Raw genomic sequence first — 19,663 nt, forward strand, 5'->3', positions numbered from 1 at the left:
TAACAAGAAAGTGTGGTCTCTGCGTTTCTGTCTACGTCATAAATACATATTTTACTACTTAAGTATTTGTAAACGTAGTTGAGTGTAGTTATTGTATTTGTTACGTTTATTTACCAACACCAATTCCATTTAAAATAAATTGGTAACGACTGAAAACTTAGTTTTCCGGAAGTGAACATTGAAATTACGAGTACCTATTAAATTATTATTAATAACATAACATAATGCAGGAAATTAGTTTCACGTGTTTGTAACATAGAAAATGTGTTACATGTCCATGGTTTCTAGGGCTTGGCTGATGTGACTCTATAAATAAAACAGGCCATCTACTTTTAAAACTGACCGTACCAATAGCAATAAAATTGTCGATAAATGCAGTCGACATGCAAAGATTCAGAGTCATCGCGTGTAACCTTTTGTCAGTCATGCCACAAAATGACCACCACACTACATCGCCATATCACGTGAAGTTGTGGCAGTCAACAAAGTCAAAAAACACGATCCATTTTACCGCACGTCCGAAAACGTGACCAACGCAAATTTGGATTGCTGGTCACAAATTGATGTGATTCTGTTAATATGGTAGGTACCTACCTACCTACGGACACTGACCAGACGAATTTAACACAATAAATAAGTAATTAGAGTTGTTGTTAAGGATAGTTATAATGATGAGTACTAACTGATAGAGATAAATGAAATTTGAGTGAAATACTATCACCAAACCGGTAACACATTCCAGTAAAATTGAAGCGGAAAAATTGGTGAATAGTAGAAAGCATGAAGACACAATAAATAGAGTATCTATGCAGACGATAATGCCGTTATCATATTTTTATTGTATTGTGAAAGTGACTCAACTCACTTCGATCTTTTATTTAACGCCAGACTTTCCTCGATATTTTTCTTGAATGAATTTCAGTATTGATATGTATGAGTATGAGATCAACAGGCTTGACTCGTCTTCTTCCTTGGAGTGTGCCTATAAGGTAAGATCGTTTTTTAATCAGGTCTAAAAAGAGTGGTTTTATGATAAAAATAAAGACAGCAACTGAATGAGAGCAAAAACAGACAACTACCCACAGATTCTTCACTTATTTTAAACTTACATTAATCCGATACTAAAGACGGAGAGAAAGAAAAATTCCAATGAAAAATGTGAAAATTTTTCAACCTTTTGCTTAATTAACCATCAATTTTATTATGTACCTAATCATATCTAAAAAAGTAATTTATACAAGACCCTAAACAGGTAGGTACTACTAGATAATAGGTATGCTCTACTAACCGCCAATCGATACATTCGTACGACTATGGTCGAACTCGATTTATAATTTCAGTACTATAATTTGCGCAACTGAACGTTTCACCAACATCGGAAAAGGAAGTTGATTCGGTCGCGTCACGCTCCGGCGCACTAAACAAGTGTTCGGTAAAACATATGAAGTAACTAGTTCTTTAGGTAACACGATGCTCTATAATCATTTGTAGATTGTTTGCTGAATGAATAGCTTTAAAAATGGTTGGTTAGTCACACTCGAGCAATCATAATAACTTGTAAGCAGGTTGACATCCTACTGACTTAAAACATTGAAGGCTTCCACAGACCAAATGCGGGTCAGAAGCAGTGCGGGTCAGTTGCAGCGCGGCAGTAGGCAGACTGAAGGCTTCGGCAGACCAAACGCGGGGCAGTAGCAGCACAGTTTGAATGCGGGCCCGCGCAAATTGTAATACGAGAAACTTTGAAGTGTGTCACACCAAATTTGAACGCGGGCCCGCGCTCCAACCGCCCCCGCACTGCAACTGCTGAACGACAAACCAGGCGGCGCGGGTGCGGGACAGAAGCGGCAACACACTTCAGAGTTTATTGTATTACAACTTGCGCGGGCCCGCATTTAAACTGCGCTGCTACTGCCCCGCGCTTGATCTGCCGAAGCCTTGAAAGATTCGCAAATCCCTGCAAGTCTTTAGTAACGTTTCAGGAATGATTGCGTTCAGTTTTGCCGGTTTGAGTACCGCTAAAAGCTAACGCATTAGCTCCATGAGCATGAGCATTTAGTATACCGTGATATAAGATGTTTTGTGCATTGTTATTATTATAAAGGTATCGTAACCATATTACCATATTAATAGAAGTTGTGTTAGTGTGATGGACAATAGTAGAGATACCTAGCAAACGAGACTAAGACCTAAAACCTGAAAAAAGGGTAAAAAAACGAGTGATTAAATAAAGATATTTATGTATATTCCTTTTCTTACAAAATTATTTACAACACCATTATTATTATGCAATATCAGTTGTCATATAAAACATTACGATTGAGATAAATTAACATTTTCTGTGGCGAATATACAGCGCGTTTGTTAACGATACTAACTCTAATAATTACTCTAGTTACAGATCGATTGATTTTAGGCACCATTCTCCCAACAAAACATAATATTAGCAATTCAACACCAACCAAATACCGTGCTACTCAAATATGGCTCATTCGATATCCTCTTTACTTGATTGTGACAAAACTTGCACTAACTTTAAGCATACCACAAAACATGAACGAACATTGAACAATTCAACAAGCCGACAAATTCAATACATTAATATTTAAAACGCTTGAACATACAAAACGTAAACATAGACAATCGGTAAAACAGTATACTTTACTATAATCATATAGAAAGAGAGACGATGACAATATATACAAATATAAGGAAATACACTTTACATTACTGGAAAATGAAGGCTCAGATAGAATTAGAGAGGAATAAATATAAATCACTATTGGAAAACAGGAATGTTATCTAAAATTCTTCTAGGAAACGAAAACTGTTTACTTTATATAATTCAGGTAAATTAAACCATATATTTACATCTTCATAAGATTAAAGCGATGGCAATTACTTTACACTAGATTATACTAATCTATACATATTTTTTACACTATTCTGTAATAATTCACATTACATATACCGATAAAGTAATACTTTCATTGAATACAAATACCCATCGACACATTCACACGTGTCGGCTAATAATGCCAAGTAACGTATTATTGTCAAGGCAACGAGCGAAGCATTAAATAATATTTCAATTAAATTAAAAATTTCTTCACATTTTCAATAATCATATTGGCAGTACACACACCTAGTACATAAGTTAGCGTTAGGTTGATAAATCAATGTTTTAAGATGCCTTATATCGTTTCAGTCTTTCATTCGTTATTTACATGGACAGCAATAACGTTCAGCCATGAAGCTGCTCCGACGAGCGCTGCGTATGATATGCACGATGCACTAACGCTAGTCTATTTCTACCACATGCTCTCATGACCCTCAATATCACATTATCATGAAACCTGACTACTAATCACTGATGTCAAATCATTTTCGTATGGTATAATCTGTGATGAACGCCGTTTTTCAATTTGCCTGGGCATGATTACAGCGTTATCTAATCAGATAATCCCTAGGCTTGTATGTAAATTGATCAAAACATTGTTTTAGGTGTCATCAAAACGATATCTATCACTTTAGGCCTCGGTGGTATTAGGCGTATCCTATAAAGATTTTCTAAAAGTATTATAGACTAAGGTAGCAAACACATTAACATGAGGTTTGTTTATCATTTGAATCATTTCTGGCGAGCATAATGGGTGTGCAACCTTAGTTTATGCATACTTGGGGCTGATCGTGAAACACATTCCCTAAACTTCTTGCTTGATAGCTCAAATAGGCGAGCTGTCTACTTGAAAGTTTAGAAAGATGTGAAAAGGACGGCATTGCATTTTATCAAATCGAAATGAGTGAATGCGTTTTAATCAGCACCTCAATTCTGCAATAAATATCTAAGTAGTAATTTTCCTTGTAGATGTATATCGATCGCAAACGTATTCATCGGACCACAATGGAAAATTCTTGCATTCATTCTATAAGACGGCTACAACCTTTCGATTCTTCTAGATGATCACGACTAGAATCGAAAATATCAATGATTCATACCGCAAGGTACTTCGTGTTTACGCAATTGTCAGTTTGAACGATTCAACGCTTACGCAACCGAACAAATATGTCCATAGTCCCAGCCTATGTAACTACACAGATACGTCACTCGAATCACTGTTTAGACGGCTGTACCGGACAGCGTGTTCTCAATGGCTCGTCAACACGTGTATACTGTCGCCATTGTCGAACTACCGTCGAGGTGGTTTGAGAGCTTTAGAGCTTCAGAAGTGAGGTAGCTTTGCGAGCATAGGCTGGCAGCGTTCCGTGGGCTCACTATTCACACTAGCACACTACCACGAGAGCTAGTGTGCGCCAGAGTGCGCGTTATGCTGCGCTTTCTTCTTGCGCTGCGCGAGCATGTCGTAGAAGGGATTGTGGCTGATGGAACGTCGCAGACACTCGATCCATTCGTCTCGCTCCTCCGCCGTTGATGCTGACATTCTGAAATGAATTGTTTGCGGTTAATATGTTGTTTTAAAAGTTTTTTCAGTTTTATTCACAAAGTTGCTTTTGTCCAGATCTATGATAAAGTAGTTATATCATAGATCTGGACAAAATATACGGTTATTATAGACGGTTATTATGAGTACGCTCATAATAGCTCTAATAGAACGTGGAATCAGGAGTTAAATCTTATAATTCACTAATGCTGCCCTCTAGTAGCAAAGCTAAGTATTAGAGATTGACCATTCCTAATGGCAAAAAGCAAACATGCTTTGTTTGCAAAGATGGTGGCGCTAGTGAGCCTGTGAACATTCTGTGTTTACATTATTTGATATTTATTTATATGAGTACAGAATAGGGTAAACAGAAAGCTCTTAGGCCCAGCGGTACAAGTGAGGGAATGACATATGACATGACAAAGCTTACAAGTGTAAAGCACATATGAAGTCTCGCTGATGTTTGACGTCACAAAAACAAGTCTTTTTCGGCTTCCCCTTCAAAACCTTGCTGCGGGTTTTATTTTCCAGAGTTGGTGCTTGCAAGATTTTGTTTATTTTAAATTACTTTAACTATAACAATCGCCAAAAATCTGTCAAACTCCATACAAAAACACCGGTTATCGTAATCGTTAGGATTAAAATAAGGTGGTGCAACTCAGCTTTATTAGTTTTTGAAAATAAAAGTATCAAGTACTAGCTTTTGCCCGCGGCTTCACCCGCTTGAAATTTAGTTTGTCACAGATCGTCATAAATTATAGCCTAAGATGTGTTATTCTGGGTTATTATAAAGAATAATACTGTAAAGTTTCATCAAAATGAAAGAGTAACAAACATCAATCTAGACATCAAAACTTTCGCATTTATAATATTAAAGCCCGGTCTGTGAACACGTAGAATTTTATCCAATGACCCCAAGCTATCCATCCTTATCGCTCGCGCGTAATTATATTGCTGTCGCGACTGTGTGACGGGCGCCCGCAGTGAGTGTGCGAACGCGACAGCAACATAATTACGCGCGAGCGATAAGGATGGGTAGCTTGGGGTCATTGGACAAAATTCTACGTGTTCACAGACCAGACTATAGTAGGATTGTTGTAAAGTTTGTGGTGGTTACCTGTAGACGGTGTGTTTGCCCTCGACGACCTTGCCTTCGGAGTCGGTCTTGCACGCCTTGATGAGGTCGGCGCCGCCGCTCGCATACAGCTCCAAGCAATGCGGCCTCTGGCGATCGTGCGCGCACCGCACCTGAGGATAAACGAGCAAACAATTTTAGATCCAATTCCAATACTCATAAAGGTTGTTTAGGCGTGAGGATAAATAAGTGAGGGACTAGATCCTATTCTAATGCTCATAAAGGTCGTTTAGGCATCGTACGCCTAATTTAGCGCGACTTACAAGCAAACAGTTTCGACAATATTAGTCGGTAAAATTTGCCGTTCGCCTCGGGAAAGAGAGAGATAGATGACCATTACTTGACTTAGGTCTCTGTCTTGCAGGCGAACTGAGTGCTGAGTGTGAGTTTACATCAAACGTCCTCACTAGTGAGCGGGTTAAAAAAAATATGAAAATTTTAGTTCTTGAAAGTTTCCGCTAGGGGCGCTGGACAATCCGTCATACATTTAAAGTCATTTTTTACACGCTCACTAGTGACGACGTTTGATGTAAACTCAAACTAAGCCCTCTGATGCTTATACTTTCCCTAAAGTCAAGTAATCGTGGTCTTCTCTTGTCTCTGTCGCCTTTAGGCTGCTGCAGTTAGACGAACTGCTTTTACGAAAAATTTCGCCCAAATGCCTAGAGTTGAATTGAGTTGGCGATTTATCTAAAGAAACATTTGTATTATGTCATAGAAGTATATTCATATAGGAATTCAAAGAAGGCTATTATGTTGCATCACAGACATTGGAGAAATTGAATTCAATAACACTTTTAGAGAAATGTTAAAATAACATCACTATCATGAATCTTAATTGACCATTAGCCACATTTTCGATTTCTCACAGTTCAGTTAAATTGTTAGCCGACATTACATTAACGCTATAATATCGCGTAACATGTCATAACCCAAATTACAACTAGATGTACTCTAGATATAATTATAACTTTTGTAAACAATTTGTTTGGCTACTGCAATTCCTTGCCGCAGTTTGTATACCAATTTTGCAATTTTTGTAGGTATTGGTGATGCTGACATCTTTCTTTGAGTAAGATGAATGTATTGATCCGATATTGAGGACTTTCTAGTCGTTTTAAGGCCCAGATTGTAGTAGACTTTAAAACCGCGCCGGCGCGATCAAAGGCCAATGACAGGTCGCGCGACCCATGACAGTTCACGTGACCTGTCATTTCCCTATGATCGCGCCGTGATCGCGCTGGCGATGGCGATCTGCACGCGTTGGTGTGGTTGAAGTATTAGACGATATTAATATATTAATTTTAATGTAAAACTCTTGTGGCGGAGTTTTGGGCTGACTGACACTGTGTAGGTTTGTTGTCGACACGAAAAGAAGAAGAATGTAAAACAATACTCACGGATATGTTTTCTAATGGAATGATGCCCCGCGGCTCCTTGTCCGTTGTGTATTCGAAGTAGTACAGGCAGTTGTCGTTCAGTATAAACCACCGTCTCTTCCATGACTTGTATCTGAAAAATAACAATACATTTATGTAAATAAATTGTTTAAAAAACACATTCAATATTACTTGTTTGCTTAAGCAAATAAAATGCCTTAAATATTCAAGACAGTTAGTCATAAGATTTTTCAAAATGTTTTTAACGTAATATAGCGAAAAATTCATATCTGCATCTATTATTTAATAATTGTTTGCTTTGACACAAATAAACACATTTTGTGTTTGACAATTTAAAAATAACTTCTACTGGTTTTTCCGTTTGGTCTGATATGAAATATTTACAGAGCCTCCAAGACAGTTAAATAAAGATAAAAAAGTACACATAAATTATTTGGTTAGAGTATTTAGTTCGTCAATATTACTTTTGTGGTAAAAAATATCAAATCATACCCTTGAACCAATTTGAAATAACACAACATTTTGTACGAAACTAAGTCAAACTTGTATGGACGGCCGACAGCATCGTATAATATGTAGTTGTAACAACAAAAATGTGGTATGACTGATGTGCTATCAACTATACTATCAATAAATGCATCGATCTTAACTTATAGATCTAGCGCTATAAACTCAGTCAGTGCCTGAGGTATGGGAGGGGTAGGGGAGAGGTAACAATGACAAATTACGACGTGAAAGGCATCTGAGGTGGAATTGTGTAAAGCAATCGTAATCATTTGACAGTTCATAACGTACGATAAAATCAGTTAAACAAAGCGTTTGACAGAATAATCGTACCTACGTTATGAACTGTCAAAATATGATAACGATTGCTTTACACAATTCCACCTCTAAAGTCCAGCTGACGATTGACCATCACAAAATCCTATATATTTTCCTACACCTCGGGCACTGACTGAGTTAAGGGCTAGAACTACAATCTACTCGCTAAGGGCTACCAAAAACAGTCTAAGATTTATGTAGTGGTAATAAGTACGATCTTGCAATAAAATTGTAAAACCTGGTGTTGTAGGTTGTAAAACAGCAACATACCTGCCGCCTTGCTTCCACAGCCAGCCCTCCTTGTCCGGATTGAAGAAAGTGTGCATTAGGTCGTTGCCGTCGTCCTCTGGTATCTTGAAGGGCTCCGTCTTTATAGACTCGTATAATGACTGGAAATAATCACACAAACAATTAGTAATAGTCATAAAACATTGTAGGAAAAGGACAATGTAACGGTAATGTTGACAGATGGGATTAAAAAAATATTAATAGTCATAAAACATTGCAGCAAAAAGACAATGCAATCATAATGTTGACGAATGGGATTAAAAGGCATGATCGTATTTCATTACATAAAATAAAATGGCCATCATAAAAAAATAATACATTATCCAGTAATATAATTTACTAGTTGTTTTCAAAAACAATATAAATATACATAATTGCCACATTCATCTACACTTTTGATTTCTAACAACCTAGCCAAAACCCTTACCTACATAGAACCATCAACCTCGAAGAAATCAGAGAAACCACATAATTTATTATCAACAAACCTATTAACCGAACACGGACATTTTCAATTATATTTTAGCGTTTATTAACACAAGGCAATATAACATCCTCAGTAATAAGTTTCACCACAGATAGAGAACAATTAAGCAGTTAACAGTAGATTACTTTAATCGCGAGTTATTTGCGGTTACTTAATAATGGTGTCGGTTGGTACAACAATTTCCTCAGACTGAAGATCATATTAATGTCATCTTGGACTCAATTATTATCACTGAACCCGCACGTTATTGATAAGAGCTGTTGACAGCAGTTACTGTGTTAATGTTTATGCACAGATATCAGTTTGTTATTTAACATCACGTATTGACTTTGAGCATGTTTGTTATGTAAAGTTTAATCAGCAAATCAATTAATAACTTTGTATATTTTTGGTTTTGGCCAAATGTTTGGATATTATTATTTACATAATGATTTTGCATTGAATTATAATATGATTATACAAGGATAAGTAATTTACTTTCTACTAAAATGTTTTATTCAAGTAGGTTTCAGACTTGACAAATCATAATAAGTTTAATGTCTTCCGCAGTTTACTGTTTTGCTGATTAGGTACAGTCGGCTACGGTGGACTGGGACTATTGGGATGGTCACATTAAATAGTTCGTGACACCCAAAGTAGCCAAAAAGTTCGTAACGCCTCTTTGTTACATCTGGAATCAGGTTGAGGACAACAATGGAAAAGCGATTGCGTCTCGTCCTGACCAGTACAGGCATACAAAAGGTCCAAACGCTACATAAAAATTAACACAAGTCCCTCCACTGCAGGCAGATGGTATTGTTAGCAATATAATATTACCCTAAAGACTAACTTGGGGCGGGCTGTTGACCAGTATGATCATATGTGTAAGTGCGGACACTACCGATGTGGTATTGGCCGAGTCCTCATACAATTTAGAAGCGTACTAAACTATCGGCCGACTAAAGTTTGTATTCTGCGGGTAGTTTTAAAAGCTTCCACTCACCAAGAGCAACTCCTGGGGCAGATCGCCGCCATTATTGATCCCCCGGTTCATAGCAACGAACTGCTCCGGCGAGGGCTTGTCCTTCACACTGGGGTTGTGTAGCGAGGTGTTGAGCATGATGATCGCGAAGCTGAGAACGTAGCACGTGTCAGCATTCGTGAAGATGTCAGGATTGAGCTGGCAGTAGCGCTGCGCGAAGCACTCCATCATTCGGTCGATCTTCTGAGCCTCGCCCGGCAATCTGAAGCTCCATAGGAATTGTCTGGAATGTGAAAGAGTAGAGATTAAGCTACTGTAACATTTTTAATGCCAATGCCGGCCGATGGGGCAGCAAGGTTCTGGAGTGGAGGCCGCGTACCGGAAAACGCAGTGTGGGACTTTCACACACAAAGTGGACCGACGACATCATAAAGGTAGCAGGAAGGACGCAGGCCGCTACCAATGAAAATCATTGGGGGAGGCCTATGTTCAGCAGTGGACGTCCTATGGCTGAGATGATGATGAACATCTTTTACCGTACACTCATAAGGTGGACACGTGGACAGATGACCTTATAAAGGTAGGAAAGCGCTGGATGCAGGCCGCTGCCAACCAAATTGGCCATTAGGAAATCATTGGGGGAGGCCTGTGTTCAGCCGTGAACGTTCTGTTGTTGAAACGATGATGATGAATGTCTAAAATACCGCGTATGCGACAAACTAATATTGTAGTTAGGTATCCAACTTATTTTTAAAAATAAAAATAAATAACACTCTTCCCGTTTCCGTTTTCTTCATCATTAACTGTTTGAAATTGCAGCAACAACGGCTATTACTTTGTCCAGTAGTTTCCATTATACAACGTAGTTTATAGATAAAATGTCCAATTAAAAAGTAACGTGTAGCACCAGAACTAACGATGATTCGTAGTAAATATCATTTAAAAATGGCCTAACATGTAAATAAACAATTTATTTTTTATTTTTCAAACGCGCGGTTACACTGGTGTATGGTTATTGGTTAGTTACATACACGTTGTTTTCTTGCTTAATATTTCCAGAACTTATAGGTGAATTTAGTATTATGATATTTTCCAAATAAAATACAACGCTGCTTACAAATGTTCAACTTTGTACTCATTGTCGCTCTCAACTCTCAAGGTAGGCGTTATTTCACCACACGCACGGAGATAACGATGTTTCAGACTTCAGCGCTCAAGGCAACGGAAATTAGTAAGATCTCGCTCCCAAAATATTAACTCTTTGTTTGCCAAGTACACAGATACCTTAACTACACAATTACTTTCCAAGAATTGTTTTGAACCTTTTTATTTGGAAATCATTATTCGTTCAGTTAATTAACTGTTTGCACTAACAGGAAAATCATATTTCAAAAATATGCTATGTAGGGGCGATGACTCTATTTACAATACGAGTAGATGTTGTTTTGTAACAAAAAGATGGACGGGCGATGTTTATGTACAGAGCACACTTAAAAAAACAATTAAATTTAATAATGCAACAATATCAATAAATCTTTGAGTCTGTTCGTGCTGTAATTGTTTTTTTTTGCACATTCGGTAGCAACTACCGCTCAGGTTTTGATTTGATTGGATACGTTCGATTGAGATAATAGCTTGCTGTAATACAGCTACGTCTGGATATAATAAATTGTATCGTAAATCATTTATTAACAAGCAATAATATTAACTGAAGTTTATTAACCTGTGGCAATATTTGTATTTAAAGTTTGTACTATGTAATAACTTAGCAAAATTAATCTGGCCTCCTTTAGTACTCTATGAAGTTATGTACCCACCGACGGTCTTCGAACTTAGACCGCGCGGTAAGGAAGTCTCCTATTATTGCCGACTTGTTAAGCCCCTCGCCCTATCTTTGCTAACTACAAGGATACCGCATGAACTAACCCGTTCACAAAGTATCAAAGTCTTATCTTGAGGCACGTTAGAAAGTCATGATCCGTAAAAGAACGAAAGGTATGCAAAAGCAAGCTGAAGTTGCAATGAAAACACTGTGCCAATAGATAGTTCTCCATTAGAGACCTCGCAGCGATCCCTAACAGTGGAGGGACAAATATAATAAAAATATCATAAAAAGTGCGGCATCTAGTCCCTATTACGGGTGCCAGAGAACGGGTGTAATACATATCAGAACATTCAGACCAGTACGAAGAAAAATGAGTCCATGCACACAATTCTCTCTGAATTCTTCTACCATCTGGCATAGTAGTCCAGTAAGCGCACCTCTATGGAAAGTAGACGTCAAATCCTAGGACCATCAAGCTGAAGAACCAACTGACCTTAAAGCCTGGACTAGTATCAAATCCGTGAAGTCGTGCAGCTCCACGAACGCTCTGAGCACCGCCTCATTGAACTCTGAGCGTTCCCCAAGGTAGTCTCCTATCGCTGTTTTGCTGAGACCCTCTCCTTTGTGCAGGAACTGTGCTACATCCTCTGGTGTCCTCTGTAGTAGTCCATTTTCATACAGGTATTCGATACCTGGAAAGAACAAATTCAGAATTAAGCATGTGTTATCAATACCAATTGTGAATCAAGAAAAAAAACACGTAAAGAGGCCATGTCTAGATTCTATCCTCGTAGAATCTGCTACTAACCTAAAACTTTATGAAAATCAATGTATTGTCAAAAGCTACTGAAATGCTTTTTGGTATTTCAATAAAGGGGAACATCAAAAACTCGAATTCCATTACAAGTAGGGTTTCTGCTCGAGCCTTCTCGAACTCGAGAAAACTCGAGAAATTTGGCTTCATTCGAGACGAGAAAAAAATGACCGGAGCTCGAGAATTCTCGAGTTTCGATTTTGAAGCTTGAATACTCTTGAAAGCCTGTTTTCTTAGAGAAAAGTAAGTTTTTAATTATTTAATAGGTTAACGTTGCTTTTAGACTGGCCTAGTCTTCCTTTTTTAACTGATTTGATTTGCAATTAATGATCTCAATCGAAACTAAGTAAAAATGTTAACCTACGAGTATGCTATACCTATTTATTAAGTATGTTTAACTCTGACTGATTTAAAGACCGAAAAATTTGTTAACTGTCTGTTAGGTTAGGTACACGTGCCTCCTGGTAATGTTTATTCAAGTCGTTATCTTAAAGAAATTTAAAAAAATATTAAAAAGTGTTTTTTTTATTTATAAAAAAAAACTATTAATCGTAATTTGCTATTTGGACTTGTGTCCTTTGGAAAACAAGTGATTCAATTGTAGCTCCAGATTTTTTATTGTTATTTATCCTTAAAGTACACGCGACTTTATGACTTTTGTTCCTTTAGTTAATAACTAAGTTATGATTATTAGTTAATATTAATTATGAAAGAAGATTTCATTTTTTGTTTGTTTCCTTACCAAAATAAGTGGAACTAAATTCTAATATTGATTGTTGTGCATTAAAGTAGGTATATTAGATTAAAAAACCTGTGTTTTTATTAAATTTCAACCGATTTCAACAGTTTTAATTAAAAGACTCGAGACCCGAGAAAACTCGAGACTTTCGCCTCGAGAATTCCCGAAACTCGAGAAAAAAAATAGGTCGAGAAATCAGAAACCCTAATTACAAGTTACTTAGAATAGTTTGAAAAATCCAAAGCAAAATGCATTAAATGTAAAATTCACCGTAATACCTATTGTTCTTGAGTAATGCATCAGGCTGAATGCGGGGTAGTTTTCGAGTGGGCTAAAAGCTTAGAAGAGCGCCGTACAGTACAGTACAGTACAGTCAGTCGTGCTTACAGGAAAGAGAGCCGTTCGGTTTTTACCGTTTATGGCCTTAGCAAGCCGCTCCACTTATGAGAGTTTCAGGTCGTCAAACAAAGGTATTTCGCATCCCTTTGGTTACGAGAACTACTTATTTAGAACTTATGCTCTAGCTCTACATATGGTAAAAGAATCATAGAATTCATAATTCCAGGTTCTGCTGTAGGTGAAATCAAATCTTTTGAGTTAAATTGTATTATTTAGATCGTTGAGCAAAATTTTTGTAAAATTACTCGCCTGCTTTTCATGTATTTCAGTAGCTTAGCTTTTTAATTTCCATTTCGGCAAATTCTGACCTATTTGGAAAAGGGTATCATAGATTGAATGTCGTCAATAATTAATGAATAATACTAGCTCCGAAAAGACATCACGATTCACGAACTTTTTACGTAGACAGAACCTACGTCTGCCAATGACGTCACTCGCCCACGCGACAGCTCGATAAACGGGTCCCATTTCAACTCTCTTCAATGGAGGTCTGATTTTATTTATAAACCCAAAAAGGAGATCTCATTCACTCCTTTTAACTACCAATGTTACATAATTTATAATTTTAGCTGAATGCGTATGGAACTCTCTCCACCCTTTCTCGTTACGTAAGAAACTTTTCAATTATTATTAGTGTAACTGGTAGAACCTTTAATAATATTTTGCTTCACAAAATCTATGTTAAAGTTATAACATGGTTCCTACGCGCAAAATTATGGATATCATAATATTTGTGTTTCAGCGAACGATGTTTTTGCAATCGCAGTGTAGGTAAGGTAAAGTCGATTTAGGGATGATTGGTCAAGTCCGAAAATTTTACTCGTACCTATCTATATTTTAACGTAGACGAAGGTAAAAGCCATGTAACACATAAATCTAGTCTTCGTAGCATCATAGAATTATTGTAATTATTCTAAGTAAGTATAGCATGTAATATTATGAAGGTAACCTTAGCAAATAACTAGCTAGAACAAATATGTTCTTGGTAATAGTGTACCTACACCACTCGTTACAAAATTATCTTTGTCCTCGTTTCATCAACGCTTGCCAATAATCTTGGAACTACCTTCACTTTTTCATTCGTAGAAAACTACGAAGTCATTATCCTTGATATCATTGGAAGAGTAGCAATTTATCTTCCGTGTGACAGAAGAAATGGATGTAACAAGAACAACAAAGTCGTGTAAGTTGTTTTGTGATGTCTGATGTGCAGGCAGCGAAATTGTTAGAGCATGCAAAATTGCAGATGGCTGCATTTGCATCTAGAGTTATATCGCTGTCGCGAGAAGAAAGGAATCGTGCGGGCGGATGACGTCAACCATCTGATAACAAGCTTGTTAGAAGGTTATTGATGGCTATGTTATTTGTTATTACTATACCGTCACGGTAAGTAAATTGACATAGGTTTTACGTCGCAGCGCTGAAGTGAACTTACGTGATTAATGAGGAATAATACATTGCTGTTATTGGGCTTCGTCTTTTAAGTTTTTACTATAAAATGCCGCAGTTGAACTTTTAAAAGTATGCAATTATGCATATCCCATGGGGATTGAAACCCTCGAAGTCGCGTGCCGGTGTAGAGCAATATTTGAATTATGCATGCCTATTGCATATGCAGACGATCACACTTGGAATTATGGGTTATGCAATATCACCTTGGGCTTGTAATGCCTATGATAAGGTAATTTGATTGATTGATTCCCGATAATATTGAGAATATTTTATTATCGGAATGGAATGTAAAGTTCATATTATGTTTAATTAATTTGTTAATCAAATATAACCGTTATAAAGTGACAAGTTGATGACTCAGTTACAAATAGAATCAGGTAAATCCAGTCTATAAAATAAAATAGCAAAACCTGGTGGAAGCTGGTCTCATAAAAACTAAGACAGATTTATTATTTCACGCACGCACGCCTCGCTCGGCTGTAACGAAATGAAATACTATCACGATGTGTATAACCGAATGACGATTTGATTATTCCCAAAGCATGGTTCCTTTGTCTAAGCCTGTTGAAAAGAAATAGCGTATCTTGGTAGCGTGCACGGAAATATTCATCACTTTCATCCGATTGAAAGTTGTGGATCTTTGAACATTCTTTAGGCCGACGTCATTAGGAATCGACGAGTGTGCGATACAAAGCTAGTGAGATCTGAGAGTTCTTCTGGAGAGTGGTTGAATGGGAACGGAGCTGAAGTAGGTATACAGGCAGAGCGCTTCACGACTGTCTTCGTGACCTAATTACCTAGTGTGAAAGACTTTGTTGACGGCCTTAGTGAGAACACGCGAGCGCCACTTTACATACATTTGCCGCTGGACTCACGGAAACATTACTAATGTAGCTGGAACTGTGTAAATAACTATGCAAACGAGCACAATAAGGCAAGTGGGCACGTTCACAGAATTGGTGATTGAAAAGGACCCATAACGAATAGATTGAATGATGTTGAGCATGATGATGTCACCGATACAGTCATGGGTGCGTGCTGGTATTTATTAACGCCACTATACCAAAACATAATGTTAACACTGGTCACTAACCTTAAATAAAAGTTTACCTTAACCAAATACGACACGTAATGAGTTTAATATAAATACATCGACAAGGTCACCGCCGTAAATTATTGAGGTTGCAAGTCAAGGATTGATATTGCAAATTGCATCAAATGAAATGAGATATCAAACTATCATCCCAGTTGGACGGCGACCACAAGGCCTTAGTGCGTAATAAAGTAACAAAATTAAATGAAACAGACAGGCGTCTTGGTCTTTGCGTCAGCGAGCAGCCATTTTCGTTTTAAAATATAGTTGAATATCCGCATTTTTCTGCCATGTCGAGAAGAGTTACTGAGAGGTCAATAGGTCTTTAGCATTGTCTTTACTCTTTAAACAACCAACGTTAGATTTGCGTTGTTGGATGTTCAAACGGCTAACGTTTAAGAAGCAACATTCACTAATTAACAATTTGCAAAACAAAGCGACGTTAATTAACTAGAATAAAAAGAAACAAACGTCGCAATGTCGTTAATGAACGAGAAGGCACCACGGTCAATTAAAATTTCCGTATCAGAGGAATTTCACCATCTTATTTTATCAAACAAGGGTCGCTCTACACGCAAATTACCCTAGTAAAAGTAATACTAATGAAGTGTGTTCTTGATTGTATCGCAGGACGCAATAATTTACGGGATTCCACACAAGGGCCGTTGTATGGCTGGGCAGGTGTAATCATAAAAGTGCAGGAATAGTAATAGAACAATTTTCAGTGTATGCTGACATGCCGACCGACCGTGAGAACGGTGCACCTGCCCCCATACCACGCAATGGGCAGTGCAATCAATTTGTCCCTATTATTTTAATTATTATAATATTTGATACAAAAACAAGCAATTCATGAGGCATCTAAATCAATTAAAATGAAAACTATTAACAAATCACGCCAATAATTTCAGCTTTGGAAACGTGCAACAGGAAAATGTATAGGTTCATAAATAATCCAGGTGTTATCGAGAAACAAGAGTTGTTATTGGATGTTATTAATAGAATTAACCCACTTGTTACGGAATTCACTTTTTCTATGACTTACCTTAAATCAGTCATGATAAATTTATCTCAAAACAATCGCTCCAAAACTTTATAGTTATTTACGTCAGTGTACTTATAAGACTTGGACAGTACTGCGACACACCTCATCTTTCAAATGTTGCACATAAAAATTGTTTACACTACCCACATTAGTAAAAATATTTATGTAAAAACTAGCGTTCTTTTAAAAGAACGCTAGTAACAAGTGGGTTAACGCAGAAGTTAGTGGCATGATGATGAGATCACGTCACAAATAGATTTGTATAATAATTACACCTATGCATGTAAGATGCAATACGAATATTCGGTCGGTATGATGATGTATACCATTTTGTGTAAAAACAAAAGAATGCTAGTGGTTGATCAACAAAGACCAATCGTTCTTGTGCCTTTAAAATTAAATGTGATTTTAGACTGACCTTTCTTTGGGTCCATATTAAATTTCTTCCTGCCTATGCTCATCTGTTTGGCTTTGCTGTTCTGCTTGCACTCCTCCTGGCCGTCCAAGGCCTCCAACTCGGCAACCACTTCTCCGAGCTCATCTTTGAGTTGCTGTAACAAACAAAAAAAATGCTATAACATAAAGGAACACATACAACAGAATATTAATAAGAGCGCGTTGCTTTACAGGCTTCTATTTCATTTTGTTCTTATTTATTATGAAGAAAACAAACGGCGGAGCTTTGCTCACAATTTTAATATTATGTTCTCAAAGATATTCGCTTCTTTTATTTCTTGGCTGTACATTCTAGCTGAGATTCTACTTATTTAATACTTGCATGAATGTAATGAAACCAAATGAAGCCCTATTCATTCAAGCTCGTATTCAAAATCCATAGTTTCATGGGGTTATTCTTCTGTAGTTAACAATGTACATTCCCAGAACATCAGACTGTACTTTTTGTAGCAAAATTACTCGTAACGTTACTGTTTATGAGGTCATTGTTTACCATTACCAAGATGTGCCGTCATACGTACGAAAAAAAAAGAGAATGCCATGTGTTTACTTATTGTTTGTACCCCTAACTTTCATCGACATTATGTTTTTTAGAAACATATTTGTTCAGCAGTCTATTAGAAATGGAAATAAGTCTCAAACGTGAGCAAGTCGCGCGACCACAAGGCAAACCGCATGACAATGTACCAGTAAGAACTGTTGCACCAGTTAGACCGATGGAATTCTGTAGTCAGAAACTAGATCACCTGCTCAACGTTACACGTGTTTCTTGCTATTGTTTTTGATTGAAATTTTAAGAATTTTTGGTATGAGACTCTACCAAGGTATCAGAACGCCACCCGCGTCGTGATTTGGGAACACTTGTTCGCAACGTGGGACTTTTTACAACACCTGAATATCAACAATACAATGTGAAACTGTTGCTTTGTGGAAAGGTGGAAACGTGTGACAATGTTGCATAAAAATATTTTATGAAAAAGAACAAAGTCAAGTCCCTAACTCTAGCTTGAGTGTTTGATTAATAAATATAATCAGAAGCCTGTTATTAAATTGATATATTGTATTGAGGAACAACAAAAAAGACAAATAAATCACTTTTGTATTAATTGACAGCGCCCAATTTTAACTACTATTTTTAATATACTTAACATGAAAATATCACACATGAATGCTTCTTAATTTGCCGTGGCTAATAAGGCAAAATTGTCGTTTCAACATTTTAAAAGTTTTTTAAAACAATGTTTCATTATCGTACCGAGCGCTCGCCAGAAATTGAATTACGCCAGCGTTGAGAGAATACTTCCACCAGGCTTGAAAGGGAGCAATAATTAGAGGATTTCTTTCGAGAGGCGAATTCGGTAAAATTTAAAAACATCTACGTTGGTTAAACTTGCAAACGAAACAAAGTAAAAAACCATCTCAGAGACCATACGTATTCCAGAGTAAAATTCTCCAAAGAAATTAATAAAGCAATTAATGAAATGAAATCTGAATGGTATACCATTTTGATCCGATTAATACCAATACAAATGCGGCAAATTGGATTATTTGTTAAAGCACAAACAATGGTGGTTGTATAATCCATCAGGTTATACACAATCCGCTCAAGGCACCAATGTGATTGCTAAATTCGCACGTGTGAGAACCGTAATGCGATACTTCGTGGAAATATTGATGGTAATTTACTGCCATAAGCTAACAAACCGATTTTTAACGATTTAATTTAAATATAAATTAACACAGTAATAATACTGATAGATTCTACATTCGACTCATGGGATAGGGAAGTGGATAACACAAAATAAAGTACAAGAACATTGAAAATGTGACGTTCACTACTAATATTTCCGCCAAAAACAAATATAGCTGCTGCTTATATTAGAATTATGAGCAGCTAAATTGAAACCGTATATTGATAACCTAAACAGTGGGTAAACACAAACAACGACTGGCATTGAATTTTAATGAAAAAGGAAGATTTGCAAACACATTTGAATATATTGGACGGAGAACCAGTTTGGAGGATTTTCCAGTTTACCCAGTCCTTGCCACAATGATAGATAAGTAGTTATTTATATTTTTTATACTATGTTTTCGCAAAAATACTCTAAATTAGCGTCAACCAGTTCAAGGGGCCATGTTAATACGTAGTAGCAATAATCAAGACAAGTTATTTGAGATAAATAAATTGCGTCACACCAGAGATACCTACTTCCTCGTTATACCTATACCTTGTTCGAATAAGAAAAACAAAGAAAAAGTCGCATGCTATATGTATATGCAAATGAATCCCTGGTAGTGACCA

General features: G+C 37.0%; 1 protein-coding gene across 4 annotated transcripts in view; it reads right to left on the reverse strand.

Annotated features, from left to right (window-relative positions):
* Positions 1 to 2,223: 2,223 nt before the first annotated feature.
* Positions 2,224 to 19,663, reverse strand: part of LOC135074616 (cytohesin-1) — a 44,536-nt gene continuing 27,096 nt past the window's right edge. For all 4 annotated transcript variants that reach the window (XM_063968974.1, XM_063968972.1, XM_063968973.1 and 1 more), the window contains 7 exons: positions 17,321 to 17,453; positions 11,854 to 12,052; positions 9,557 to 9,818; positions 8,070 to 8,188; positions 6,978 to 7,089; positions 5,560 to 5,690; positions 2,224 to 4,443 (listed from right to left, as the gene is read on the reverse strand). In XM_063968974.1, coding sequence (XP_063825044.1) covers positions 4,305 to 4,443; positions 5,560 to 5,690; positions 6,978 to 7,089; positions 8,070 to 8,188; positions 9,557 to 9,818; positions 11,854 to 12,052; positions 17,321 to 17,453 — 1,095 coding nt within the window. In that variant the 3' untranslated portion in view covers positions 2,224 to 4,304. The remainder of the gene's footprint in view (positions 4,444 to 5,559; positions 5,691 to 6,977; positions 7,090 to 8,069; positions 8,189 to 9,556; positions 9,819 to 11,853; positions 12,053 to 17,320; positions 17,454 to 19,663) is intronic.

The sequence above is a fragment of the Ostrinia nubilalis genome, chromosome 9 (genome assembly GCF_963855985.1).
Source record: "Ostrinia nubilalis chromosome 9, ilOstNubi1.1, whole genome shotgun sequence".
NCBI lineage: Eukaryota > Metazoa > Arthropoda > Insecta > Lepidoptera > Crambidae > Ostrinia > Ostrinia nubilalis.